At 40.1% G+C, this 14139-nt stretch overlaps 2 protein-coding genes across 2 annotated transcripts in view; both read right to left on the reverse strand.

Moving 5' to 3' along the window:
- Nucleotides 1–1099, reverse strand: part of LOC114444710 (gastrula zinc finger protein XlCGF17.1-like) — a gene marked incomplete at its 5' end in the record, with an annotated part of 44023 nt that extends 42924 nt beyond the window's left edge. Inside the window, one exon of the mRNA XM_028419462.1 lies at nt 995–1099. Coding sequence (XP_028275263.1) covers nt 995–1099 — 105 coding nt within the window. The remainder of the gene's footprint in view (nt 1–994) is intronic.
- A 333-nt stretch (nt 1100–1432) lies between these two features.
- On the reverse strand, nt 1433–13454 carry LOC114451647 (zinc finger protein 420-like; the record flags this gene model as incomplete). Its single annotated transcript, XM_028430426.1, has 3 exons — nt 13405–13454; nt 9972–10157; nt 1433–2079 (listed from the first exon to the last, which is right to left on the reverse strand). Coding segments are annotated over exons 1-3 (861 nt in total), but the record flags the coding sequence as incomplete, so codon positions are not given.
- Nucleotides 13455–14139: the final 685 nt, after the last annotated feature.

Consider the following 14139-nt stretch of genomic DNA (forward strand, 5'->3'; position numbering starts at 1 on the left):
TTGGAGGGACTCAGAGCACTTAATGCTAAAATGAAGGAGCACTCGGGGGTGGACACCTCCATGTGGGATAGCTGGATGGAGGCATTTGGCAGGTATAAATCATTGGCTTCTTCCCTCTTGTTGTCACTCGTAGTGTTTGTAGCCACACTCACAGTGTGCGGTTGTTGTTGTCTACCATGTCTCAGGACTTTGCTTACCAGACTGATTACTACAGCTTTGCCACCTTCCTCGAAGGATCAGGTTAACATGTTTCCTCTCTTGGCTATGGAAGACCCTGAGGATGGTGAGGAAGATTTGACCGATCACTAACTCTTCACTAACTTTTGATTAGCTTTGAACACATGTTTACTGTTTGACTGCTCACAAACTTTTACTTATATTTTTGACACATATAACCTTTGTCACAGTTTTCTTTGGGTGTTGGACTCTAGTAGAGTCCAAAAGGGGGAGTTGTGGGATTATATAAGGTTAACTACACACTGACATGATACAGAGATCTTTTACTTTTTATGTACTCTTATGTATGCTTTCACTCAGAGAAAAAGGGAGACTCTCTGCACACACACACATACTCCCTTACAGAGAGTTAGGGAGGATATTGACATTCCGGGAGCCCTTTTGATGCGGTGAAGACCGAAGCACTGGAAGGCATCGGACGTAAGATAAATCGTCAGACATAGGAGATCCGCAGAAATATGTTAGACCAATTATAATCATTAGTAGGTGGGGATAAAAGGGTAACATTTCCCAATATGGTAAAACTGTTTATCTATTATGCAAATGTACTTCCACTTTTGAATAAAACGAGCCTGTATCCAGGGAGGGGCAGAACACTTATGGAGGGGAGTGAAGCAGACTGAAAGGCCTGTGTTCACTGAGTGTTCTCCCTTTTGCAAAAGGCAAAACTATAAACCAAGTGTATTGTCTTTCACTCAATGTTCTGATTACAGAAGACGGAGTCTGACAATCCGGGGTGACCAGGGAAGGTCACAACAGTTCTCATGTGGGCAGTTAAATGATGTTTTCGACTAAAACATTTTCCACATGTTTTGCAAGAGAATGGCTTCTCACCTGTGTGGGTTCTCGTGTGGACAGTTAAATCAGATCAGATCAGAAATCAGATCGGAAATTACTTTATTTATCCCCGAGGGGAAATTCTTGTTTGTTACAGACACATAGAAGAAAAAAGAAGAAAGAAAGGATAATTGAAATGAAATAGAAATATATAATAAATATCTAAATACCTAGACAGCATTTAAATCCCTGAGTTGTTACCTAAAGAACATACTACTGTATAAACCTTTACATAGTAAAGAGCATGACATGAATGTACCAGTATGAATGTACAGTGTCTGAGTGACTGTTACAGTTCAGAGTTCAGTAGTTTGATTGAGACAGGCAGGAATGACTTCCTGTGTCTCTCAGTGGTGCATCGTGGGAGTCGGAGTCTGTTGCTGAACGAGCTCCTGTAGCTGGTCAGCACAACGTGGAGCGGTTGGGAGGGACAGTCACTAATCACTAACATTACTAAATCACCAACATTACTAAAACATTTCCCACATGTATTGCAAGAGTAGGGCTTCTCACCGGTTTGATTAAAACGTTTCCCACATGTTAAACAAGAAAATCGTTTCTCACCTGTGTGGACTCTCATGTGGGCAGTTAACATACCTGTTTGATTAAAATGTTTCCCATATGTTTCACAAGAAAATCGTTTCTCACCTGTGTGAGTTCTCTGATGACTTTTAAGGTTCCATTGACATGAAAATGATTTTCCATAAGGTTTCCATTTTAGAATTTTTTTTTCTGGAGGAGAGTTTTGAGAGAGAACCACATCACAGCTTGGTTCTGAATCAATATGGTTACTTTCATAAGCATCAGTCACTACAGAGGGCTGGGTCTCCTCATTCAGTACGTGCTGTTCTTCCTCATGACTGCTGAAGAGAACTTGCCTTTCCTCTTTAACCTGTGGGGGTTCTGGTTCCTCCCAGTCTTGACTGCAGTTCCTGTCATGGTTACAGAGCTGCTGATCAGGTAGAATCAGCTCTTCCTCCTTACAATTGTGTTGTTGGGTGAGATCTGGAGGGTTAAAGGAAACAAGAAAACAATGTTAAAAATGAAAACGCATTCTAGTTCAAAACACTGCAGTATCCACAGTGTAAACAAGTCTCATGGAATTAGAATGGCAAACATACACAGTGATGTTGTTGAGGGAGAACTGAAGGGACAAATGCACACAATGTGTTAATGGAAACATCTAAAACCGGGAACAACCAAATAAATTGATCCAACAATACTAACAAACACAAAATATAAACATGTAAGTTCTGACTGATATAGAAAGGGTTTTCCATAGACTTGACATTTTAGAGATGCTTTACCCTGATCGAAGTTGTTGATCAAGGTTGAGAGAACCATGTCATGGTTTGGTTCTGGTCCATCATAAGTAGCAGTTACTATAGAGGGATCAGTCTCCTCTTTCAGCACATGCTGCTCTCCTTCATGACTGATGCAGACTTCCTGCTGTTCCTCTTTAACCTGTGGAGGTTCAGGTTCAGAATGGAGTTCTTCTTCTGGTTACAGAGCTGCTGGTCAGCCAGAACATCCTCCACTTGACAATTGTGTTTGAGGGAGATCTACAGGGCAAAGGGACAGAAGAAAACAGAGAGTTTATGTGATCTCCATGATAGAAGCTCATTTGTCAAAAACTGAACCTCAATGATTCATCCAGGTCATTTGCTTTGAAAAGCTTGCAGCAGGACAACTGGACTTGTTAGAGTTCCTTGAAGATGTTTAGCTGCTCCTACAAGCTGCTTCAAGCCTTTGAACAGTTCAGCACCTTCTTATACTAAAACTAATGATACACTTAAAACCTTTGTGTTTTTACAGTTGGTTTCACTTTTTGGTAATATTAGAGCCTTTATTTAAATATTTATTCAGAATACAGTTTATTCACATACAATTGATGAAGAATCTGTCTTGTGATGAAGAATCTGCTTTGATTACCATTTGCTAACCTTTTGTTGTCTACCCCATTGATCAAGCTAATATACATTTCTTTGCTAAGGTGTCGCAAAGCGTCTAGAAACCTGGACCTATTCCCTACCCCCTAGTGGTTGAGGTGTTACTCCTCCTGTCTATTGTTGACTCTCCCAGACCCCAGACCTTGTGACTCCACTCATTTGTTCCTTTCATCCTGTCCTTGTAAAGTCTCTTCCTGACCCCTACCTGTGAACACACCCACCACCCTTTTATCCCACCTGTATAAATGCTGTATCCTTCCACTGCTCTGGGTCGGCTTATCATCTCAGACCCACTCTCTGTGATTGTAAGTCCACTGTATACTGGTATGCTATTAAACAACCCACTACAGCAAACTTGGTTGAGTGAAATTCTTCAACACAGTCCACCTTTACTGTCAAATCACGTTTAATTACTTAGCAGCACAAACATGTTAATCTCTCCAGTTTCAGATTGCATGGTCTCCTAAATTAACATGTTGTGCTTCTGACCTCAACAGTAATCTGTTAATATTATTTGTATTCTAGAAAAGCTGTTTAATGCTAACTAGGAATGCCAGATTACTGATTACTGATTACGATTTCAAACCACTTTACAGTGGCACTGTAATCTGGCCTTTTTTCTATCTTTAGATCAAATAGAATAGAAAATCCTCAATCAGCTTTTCACTAATATAATGTCTGTTTACAGAATTAGAACAGGTGAACAGACAATCTTCAAGTCTAACATTATATAGGGGAGCAGCTATTTTCTATATAGCAGCAGATCATAGCAGAAGTCATTTAAGGTCCTTGTTCTTTTATTAAACAAACTAAACAGCCTTATGTTATTTATCTTGTTTGACAGGCAGCAAATCATTCATTAATTCACTGATTAAATGTAACTTCATACTGTCTGCATATAGGACGCATGGCACGTACACACACACGCATGTGCGCACACTCCCACAAGCGAATATAGAGCGTTTTGCTCACTGTTGCTCATGTTGGACAGACTGAACTTCATACACTCAGGTCTTCACATATCTTCCCCCAGTTCTGCACCAAATGGTGTCAGCTCAGCTGCTGTTTATTTTACCTTATAAGGTACTGGTCAGGACTGAGAATCAGGGGAAAAGCAGGAAGGAGATGGAAGGGGGTGATCATAAACCTGAGTTGAAAACACACTTCCATGAGAATAATTACTTTCAGTGAGAGAGTGGTTTTATCACACGCCATTAAAGCTTACACCTCTTACTGTTTTCTCCACATGTAAGTGAGGCCCCGTTCACACTGGGGAAAAAAATGTGGCTTAAGCAGGATTTGGCCGCATCCAGATCAATCCAGATGTGTTTTTTCCAATTCGGCTGAATCCAGTTTAATTTCAATCCTGCTAGATCCACCCTCGAGAGGTGGATCTAGCAGGATCACACAGTTGTGTCCGCACTCAATCCGGCTTCATCCAGCGTTTGCTGTTCTCCAAACCACTAGGTGGCGCCTCGTAATATGGCTAATAATGTGGCTAGCCGGATTCGCTAGCCACATTTGCGTTCACACCTGAGCCACATTTGAGCCAATCCTGCTAGATCCACCTCTCGAGGGTGGATCTAGCCAGCTTGAAATCAAACTGGATTCAGCCGGATTGGAGGTGTTCACACTCAGAAAAAAACACATCTGGATTGATCTGGATGCGGCCTAATCCTGCTTAAGCCACATTTTTTCCCCAGTGTGAACGGGGCCTTAATCTCATAGCTTGTGAGTCAGATCTGGGGATGATCAGGAGGAGTAAGACAGGAGAAAGGAAACTCATAGGAGGGGGTCGTAAACTGGCCTCTAGGAAGCCCTCAGGAGACGGAAGTAGCATGTCGTAGCTGCATTTGCGTTCAGACCTGAGCCACATTTGAGCCAATCCAGCTAGGATATATCCCGAATCTTGCTCTAGCTGGATTGATTTCCCCAGTGTGAACGGGGTATAAGAGAACAATGGAATTCCACACTTCTCAATGCATTCAATATCCTTGACTTGATTGTCTTTAAAACTTACTAACACATAAACACTAATAAAAACACAATATAGTAGTTTGTATAGAGTAATAAACACTTACAAGAATGAATACTTCATGTTAGGGACACACTTCTAGATATGTGAACCCACACTGCATGATAACATCGTGCAGAATAAAATCTTTCACCCTTCAGAAATACCAGCAGCTGCTCCGTAGCTTTCAACGTTAAATAAACGAAGCACAGAGCAGAGAGAGAAAAGCTGGAGGGACACATTTTTAGCTTCAAGGCATGAAGTTAGTGTCTCCTGTTAGAAACACTAAATGTTGAATGTGCACTCTTTTCAAACAGAGACGTTGTTGTTACGTGACATTGTCATGTTTACATACCTATTCTGTGTAACTTTATCTCAGGCTTCAGGAGGATTTCCAGCAGTTTGCGCTGGCGGTCCATCTCTTCCTCGTACTGGACGATAGTTTGTTCAAACACTCCCAATATTTCAGCAGCAGTTAGCCGCTCGCTGATAAAACCTCTCAGAAACTCAACAGCAGCCATTTAGATTTAATAAAACACGCACAGTAGTTACACTTCTGTTCAACTTCTGCTGTCGCTGTGCTCCTCCTCCTCCTTCTTCTTAAGGTTGGCGGTTGGAAGCCAAATTGTAAGGCGCACTACCGCCACCTACCGGACTGGAGCGTACACTGTAGATTCAACAGAATTTTTTTTATCTCTAAAAACCTAAACTTAATTTATATTCTATGTCCTGTCCCAGAACTTTCCCCTAAAATACTGTTGGCAGTCAAGTTTGTATTTTCTCTTAACATAAAAGATTTTTTGTTCATGTTGGTCCAGACCTAGCATCCAAAATCCCTGATCATGTAACAAAGCTAAATATCAGAACCATCAATAGTGACTCAATCGTTCTGTCTTCAGTTAGTGAGCAAGAAGTTATCAATATTGTCAACAAAGTACAATATGTGAAGATGGCAGTTTTCTTCTAGGTGTCTTGACATTGCTTGTGGTGTCCACCAGGGGTCAGTATTAGGCCCTACACTATTCAACTTGTACATGAATGATGAAATCAATGTATCTCAATGGTTAGCATGCATATTATTTACAGAGGACAACGATATATTTTACTGTGATGACAACTATAATAACCTTATAAACACTGTAAATAATGAACTTGGTAAAATTAAAAAATGGATGGATAATAATAAATGATCATTAAATTTAAATCAAACTAAAGTCATGATATTTGTAAAGGACAAAATACATTCAGAACTACAAGTAGTCATAGATGGTGCACAAATAGATAATGTATCTGAGAATGCATTTTTAGTTTAGTAAGTAATAATAGACAGTAAATTATCATGTAAAACACACACACATCACACATCACACATCACCAAAAGCCTCTCAATAATAAACAAACAAAAAATCACAAAAAGTCACAAAAATGACAATATGTATCATACACAAGGTGCTTGGAACACACAGATCCACTTTTTCTGCAGTCAAGGGTATTAATAATCCATCATCTTGTTACATTCTGCACAGCACAGATCCTGTTTAAAGCATATAATAACTTATTACCTGGCAACATTCAGAAACTATTCACTCTGAGAGAGACGTCTAACAGTCTGAGAGGTTATGAGAACTTTAAAGTACTGATGGTGAGAGCCACCAGGTAGAGTCTATGTGTGTCTGTATGTGGAGTCAAGGGGTTAATACTAATAATCAATTCTATTAGATTATTGATGATTCTTGTATATTGTTTGATTCTATGTTTCTATGCATAGATTCATAGTGTGGTGTTGTTACGTATGGAACAGTATGACAGGAAGCAGCTATACTGGTTATGTTCTGATGGAGACGGGGTGGAATCAGATCAGTTCTACTTCCTTCCGCTCCCTTTGAAGCGCATATAGTGTAGACTTTATGTACAAGCATGTATCCAGGGTCAGTTCTGCAGGCTTGTTACACTGGCCCTTACACGGTCCTAGAAAAAGAAAATGACTGTGATTACATAGTTGCCACACCAGACCTTAGGTGGAAAAGCAGGCTGTGCCACATTAATATGTTGAAACCATACTTACAGTGGCTGTTGACTTCACTGTCTCCTGTTACTGAGGAGAGGCCTGTTCTGTCACTGTCTGGTGCTGAAATCACTGACCCGCTGTATCCTGGTGGCGCTGTCCAGTGCTGAAACTGCTAGTGGGGCTGCCCCTTGCTGATGGTTGTGATGAACAGCTGGGGACTGAGGGTTAGAGTTCAGTAAGGGAAACTACAAAAACAGACAATTATTTGGTTAAAATTAAGTCAGCTGGAGACAGTGGAGACAGTGCAGTCAGAGTCCAAACAGTGTGTCTGACTTCATATCAGGATGCACTTTATCATTACACAGCTTTCCTTTGACTGCACACAGTGTTCAGACAAACAGGAAGCAGTGACATGGGTTTACTGGTGATGTGAGCTGTTGAATGTAATATCTGTTTGTGTTATAATGTCATCAGTAGTGGTTTGATTACACAAACATATAGATGCTAATCTAAAAAGTCAGCCAGTCACCATTATCTGATCTGAGGAGGACAAAGGCTCCAGTGACCCCTACCAGCAGCAAAGGGGTCAGTGTGGAGGTGGTGGAGGAGTACAAATACATGGACTGGAGTAAGAACGTGGACACTGTTTGCAGGAAGGGCCAGAGTCGCCTCTACTTTCTGAGGCAGCTGAGGTCCTTCAACATCTGCAGGACGATGCTGAGGATGATCTATGTTCTAATTTATCTTTTATTTCTATTTGTCTGTAACAAAATAGAATTTCCCCTCGGGGATAAGATCACAGACTCTCCCTCTCCCCTGGATGCACTCTCTCTCCTCTCCCGCAAACATTTCTCACTTGCTCCTTTTGTACCTGAGCCACTCCAAGGGGACGGGCCAGAAACAGGAACGTTTTTTCCTAAACAGGAAGGAAGTGACCCATATATCCACAAATACACATCCATGGCTGTGTTCAAAATCCCTCCCTAATCACTATATAGGGCCCTATATAGTGCCTTCGCCATTTTGTAGTGCTGTCCGAAATCTTAGTGAGAAAAATTAAGACCCCATATGATCCCTCAATGTATCCCACAATGCATCTTGAAAAGTAGTGTCCATCCGATGGTCATTACTTTTAGCGATATGTACCATCATGCATTGCGCAGACTGGCTAAAAGAACAGGAACGGAAACAGGAAAAACCCAAGAAAACAACTGTAAGTCACATGCTTTTATTCTTGCAGGAGCAGTCACATACACAGACATAAGTCTCAGAAGGAATACGCAAGGTCTTTCCCGAGCAGCTTATGACAAGGAAAAACAAAATTATATATCAAGGTAAAAAAATCTACATGTCACATGTAACACATGGGGAGGACATGTGCTGCATTTTCACTGACCACTTTTTTTAAAATCTAAGAACAAGAGCAGGACTTCATGTGTGGCTTCTAATGTGGACAGCTAGACTATTGGACCCAAACTGTTGCTTGGACTAAAATGTTTCCCACATGTTTTGCAAGAAAATGGCTTCTCACCTGCGTGGGTTCTCATGTGAACAGTTAAATTACCATTTTGACTAAAACATTTCCCACATGTTTTGCAAGAAAATGGCTTCTCACCAGTGTGGGTTCTCATATGGCGAGTCAAATCATCATTTCGACCAAAATATTTACCACATGTTTTGCAAGAATATGGCTTCTCACCTGTATGAGTTCTCATATGGACACTTAAATGACCAACATTCCTAAAACATTTCCCACATGTTTTGCAAGAAAATGGCTTCTCTCCTGTGTGGGTTTTCATATGGCAAATCAACTCATTATTTCGATCAAAACATTGGTCACATGTTTTGCAAAAAAATGAATTCTCTCCTGTGTGGGTTCTCATATGGCGAATCATATCATAATTTCGACCAAAACATTTGCCACATGTTTTGCAAAAAAATGGCTTCTCACCTGTGTGAGTTCTCATATGAGCAGTTAAATGACTATGATTCCTAAAACATTTGCCACATGTTTTGCAAGAAAATGGCTTTTCACCTGTGTGAGTTCTCATATGGACACTTAAATGGCCGACATTCCTAAAACATTTCCCACATGTTTTGCAAGAAAATGGCTTTTCACCTGTGTGAGTTCTCATATGAACACTTAAATGATCAACGTTCCGAAAACATTTCCCACATGTTTTGCAAGAATATGGCTTCTCTCCTGTGTGGGTTCTCATATGGCGGATCAACCCATAATTTCGACCAAAACATTTGCCACATGTTTTGCAAGAAAATGTATTTTCACCTATGACAACTCTCTGATGTCCATTACATTTCCGCTGACATGACAAAGATTTTACACAATGTTCATATTTTAGGGATTTTTTTCCTGGAGAAGAATTTTGAGACAGAATGATGCCACGGTTTGTTTCTGCTTCTACATGGTTACTTTCAGTCACTATAGAGGGCTCAGTATCCTCATTCAGTACATGCTGCTCTTCCTCATGATTGCTGTAGAAAACCTGCTGTTCCTCTTTAACCTGTGGGGGTTCTGGTTCCTTCCAGGCCAGACTGCAGTTCCTCTCCTGGTTACAGAACTGTTGATCAGCTGAAATCTGCTGTTCCTCCTTATAACTGTGTTGTTGAGAGAGATCTGGAGGATTAAAGGACACAAACACAGCATGTGATGATCAGAAAATGCATTCTAATTCAAAACAATTGCAGGCTCCACAGTGCAAACAAGTTGACATAAGAATAGTGAATGCACACAGGGAAACAGGCTTTAATGACGCAGGATGCGTCACACGTTTTACATGTAAGATAACAACAACTGTTTCACATTTTTTATCATTTTTTTTTATCATTGACCCCAATAAAAATGTAGCACAGAGCTAGCATCCTCCATGAGTCACAGGATTCACTGCTTGTTTGTAGGTTCACATACCTGTTCTGTGTAACTTTATCTCAGGTGTCAGGATAATGTTCAGCAGTGGGTCCTGATGGTTGATCTCTATTTTGTATTGGATGACAGTCGGGTCAAAGTGGTCCAGACTAGAACTTTTTTCCTGGTTACAGAGCTGCTGGTCAGACAGGATCTCTTCCTCCTTACAGTCATGTTGTTTAGGGAGAACTGAAGGGACAAATGGACACAAAGACTAATGTGATGATGGAAACATCTAAAACCTGGAACAACCAAATGATTTAATCCATCATTGAAATACTAACAAACAGAAAATATCATAAACATTTAGGTTCTGACAAAGAGAAAAGTTAAGTTCTGACAGATATTGAAAGGATTTTCTACAAGTTTGACATCTTAGAGACGTTTTACCTTGAGGAGCATTGTGAGAGAGAACCATGTCATGGTTTGGTTCTGGTCCATCATAAGTAGCAGTTACTATAGAGCGATCAGTCTCCTCTTTCAGTTCACGCTGCTCTCCTTCATGACTGATGCAGACTTCCTGCTGTTCCTCTTTAAGCTGTGGAGGATCTGGTTCCTCCTGGTCCAGAATGGAGTTCTTCTTCTGGTTACAGAGCGTCTGGTCAGCCAGAACATCCTCCACTTGACAATTGTGTTGTTGAGGGAGATCTGCAGGGCAAAGGGTCAGAAGAAAAGAAGAAAAAAGAGTTTATGTGATCTCCATGATAGAAGCTCATTTGTCAAAAACTGAACCTCAATGATTCATCCAGGTCATTTCCTTTGAAAAGCTTGAAGCAGGACAACTGGACTTGTTAGAGTTCCTTGAAGATGTTTAGCTGCTCCTACAAGCTGCTTCAAGCCTTTGAACAGTTCAGCACCTTCTTATACTAAAACTACAAAAAAAAAATACTAAAACGATACACTTACAAAGAAATGTCGTGTTGCACAGCTTTGTATGCAAGGACAGTGCTAAACCCCTTGACAGGTTACATGGGGCTAATAAAAGTGCAACACATACACAGTCAATGCATATGCATATATATATATATATATATATATATATATATATATATATATATATATATATATATATATATATATATATATATATATATATATTAGCCCCATGTAACCTGTCAAGGGGTTTAGCACTGTCCTTGCATACAAAGCTGTGCAACATGACATTTCTTTGTAAGTGTATCGTTTTAGTATTTTTTTTTGTAGTTTTAGTATAAGAAGGTGCTGAACTGTTCAAAGGCTTGAAGCAGCTTGTATATATATATATATATATATATATATATATATATATATATATATATATATATATATATATCCTCACTGCAGTCTGCAGTCTGCAGTCTGGCCTGGAAGGAACCAGAACCCCCACAGGTTAAAGAGGAACAGCAGGTTTTCTACAGCAATCATGAGGAAGAGCAGCATGTACTGAATGAGGATACTATATATATATATATATATATATATATATATATATATATATATATATATATATATATATATATATATATATATATATATATATATATAGTCATTATTAATTTATTAGTTTACACATCATATCCCGATCATAACAGAAGTCGTTTAAGGTTACCTTTTCTATAGAACAGGTCTATTGTTATATATGTCTAACAGAATAAGAACCTAACCTTATGTTATTTGCCTTATTGCTGTGTCTGCATGGCCACACACAATTCACTGCTGTTGTCTACACACATGTGCACTCACACACAGGCATGTGCACACGTATGTATATGCGCATCAGGCTACTGCATAGACAATTATGCGCCACACACACATATACATACAGTAGGGGTGGGACAATACAGGTAACTCATGAATCGATTCTGTGGCGATATGTAGCCCACGATATCGACGATTATCGATATCTAACATAAGCGAAACAGCAAACGTGCAGATATCCAGCAATCTCAACAGCTACGGACATATACGCTGCGTTGTCAGTCACCACTGCTGGCTCTGTCTCGGTGAGCTTCCACTCGTCTGCAGCCTTCTTAATCACCTCTGCCTTGTGAGCACCAGTAGGACTGTCTCGTAAAACCCGAAGTGTCTCCACACTTTAGAGTTTAGAGTGGAAACTAGCGGGTGGGTCTTTCATTTGTTTTTCATCATTTTCCACCATTCTTCTCGCTTCTCTTTTTTTCCTCGCTTCTTCTCTGTTGTTGTTAGCTAGCTTGTGTTCTTCTTCACAAATTCACATGCCACTGTTTTCCTTCACTTTACCCCCATTTACTCGAATAGCACCCCCAACAAACAGAATGGTAGATATTGGGTAGTGACAGTGACACTGACAACGGGTAATGTGTAATAAAATATCGATACTGGCCGTCAGTGAATCGATTATTCATTGCCACAGAGAGCACAACAATATATTGCAATATCGATTTTTTTCCCAACCTCTAACATACAGACATGTCCACTAGTGCTGGGGGGTATACTGGTTTGAACCCAATACCGGCGTTTTTTTGTGTTATGATATGAATTTTTTTATATACCGGCAACACCTGTTTAAATGGCCTAAAATGTCTGGAACTCAGCACTGTGGTAAATTGTTTCACAGGGGACGTTTTTCATTGCTGCACCACTGCAAATGCATGGAGCAGAGCACAGGTATTAGTGGTGTTGTTGGTGAAAATGGACAGGGGAAGTTCTGAACCAGGAATGTGTGTGTAGAACTTTTCACACAGCTCTCCCACTGCAGCGCACATCACGCTCACACACACAGTTTTGAAGACATGCTGAAGCAGCACTTTAGGTATAATAAACATTTTTAAAATACTTTTATTTTAAAGATATTGTCCTTTTCACATCTATCTAAATGCAAGTGTAATTAAAAATGAATAGCAACAGAATAAAATTACATTTTAGACATAGCTCACTGGTGAGTTGTGCTATTTTTAGAACGTGCCTGCGGGCGACTCATGTGATCCTTGGGGGTGACCTGGTGCCCGCGGTCACCGTGTTGGTGGTCACTGTTCTAGTTCAGAACAACTGCAGCCTCCACGAGTCACAGGATTCACTGCTTGTTTGTAGGCTCACATACCTGTTCTGTGTAACTTTATCTCAGGTGTCAGGATAATGTTCAGCAGTGGGTCCTGATGGTTGATCTCTTCTTTGTAAGGGATGACAGTCGGGTCAAAGTGGTCCAGACTGGACCTTTTTTCCTGGTTACAGAGCTGCTGGTCAGACAGGATCTCTTCCTCCTTACAGTCATGTTGTTGAGGGAGAACTGGAGGGACAAATGGGCACAAAGACTAATGTGATGATGGAAAAAAAATAATAATAAAACCTGGAACAACCAAATGAGTTAATGCATCATTAAAATACTAACAAACCGAAAATGTCATAAACATTCAGGTTCTAATGGAGAGAAAAGTTAAGTTCTGACTGACATGGAAAGGATTTTCATTATTAGTTGTACCTTGAGGAGCGTTGTGAGAGAGAACCATGTCATGGTTTGGTTCTGGTCCATCATAAGTAGCAGTTACTATAGAGGGATCAGTCTCCTCTTTCAGTACATGCTGCTCTCCTTCATGACTGATGCAGACTTCCTGCTGTTCCTCTTTAACCTGTGGAGGATCTGGTTCCTCCTGCTTCAGAATGGAGTTCTTCTGGTTACAGAGCTGCTGGTCAGCGAGAACATCCTCCACTTGACAATTGTGTTGTTGAGGGAGATCTGCAGGGCAAAGGGTCAGAAGAAAACAAAGAGTTTATGTGATCTCCATGACAGTAGCTCATATGTCAAAAACTGAACCTCAATGATTCACCAGGTAATTTTCATTTGAAAAGCTTGAAGCAGGACAACTGGACTTAATAGAGTTCCTTGAAGATGTTTAGCTGCTCCTACAAGCTGCTTCAAGCCTTTGAACAGTTCAGCACCTTCTTATACTAAAACTAATGATACACTTAAACCTAATAATATTAGGGCCTTTATTTAGGTATTTATTCAGAAGTTGACTGACTGTGGCTGCTTTTAATCAAACTCCACATCTACAGTCCACAGCAGCTCTCATTAACCCTTCAGAGTGCTGAAGTGAAAAATGAACACACCTTTACTGTCACATCATGTTAAATCATAAAAGTTACTGCCGTTGTTAAACAGTCAAAACATGTTTTAATCATGTAATTTCCTACATTTGTACAATGCATGTTTTCC

Source organism: Parambassis ranga, chromosome 2 (assembly GCF_900634625.1).
Source record: "Parambassis ranga chromosome 2, fParRan2.1, whole genome shotgun sequence".
In the NCBI taxonomy this organism is placed as follows: domain Eukaryota; kingdom Metazoa; phylum Chordata; class Actinopteri; family Ambassidae; genus Parambassis; species Parambassis ranga.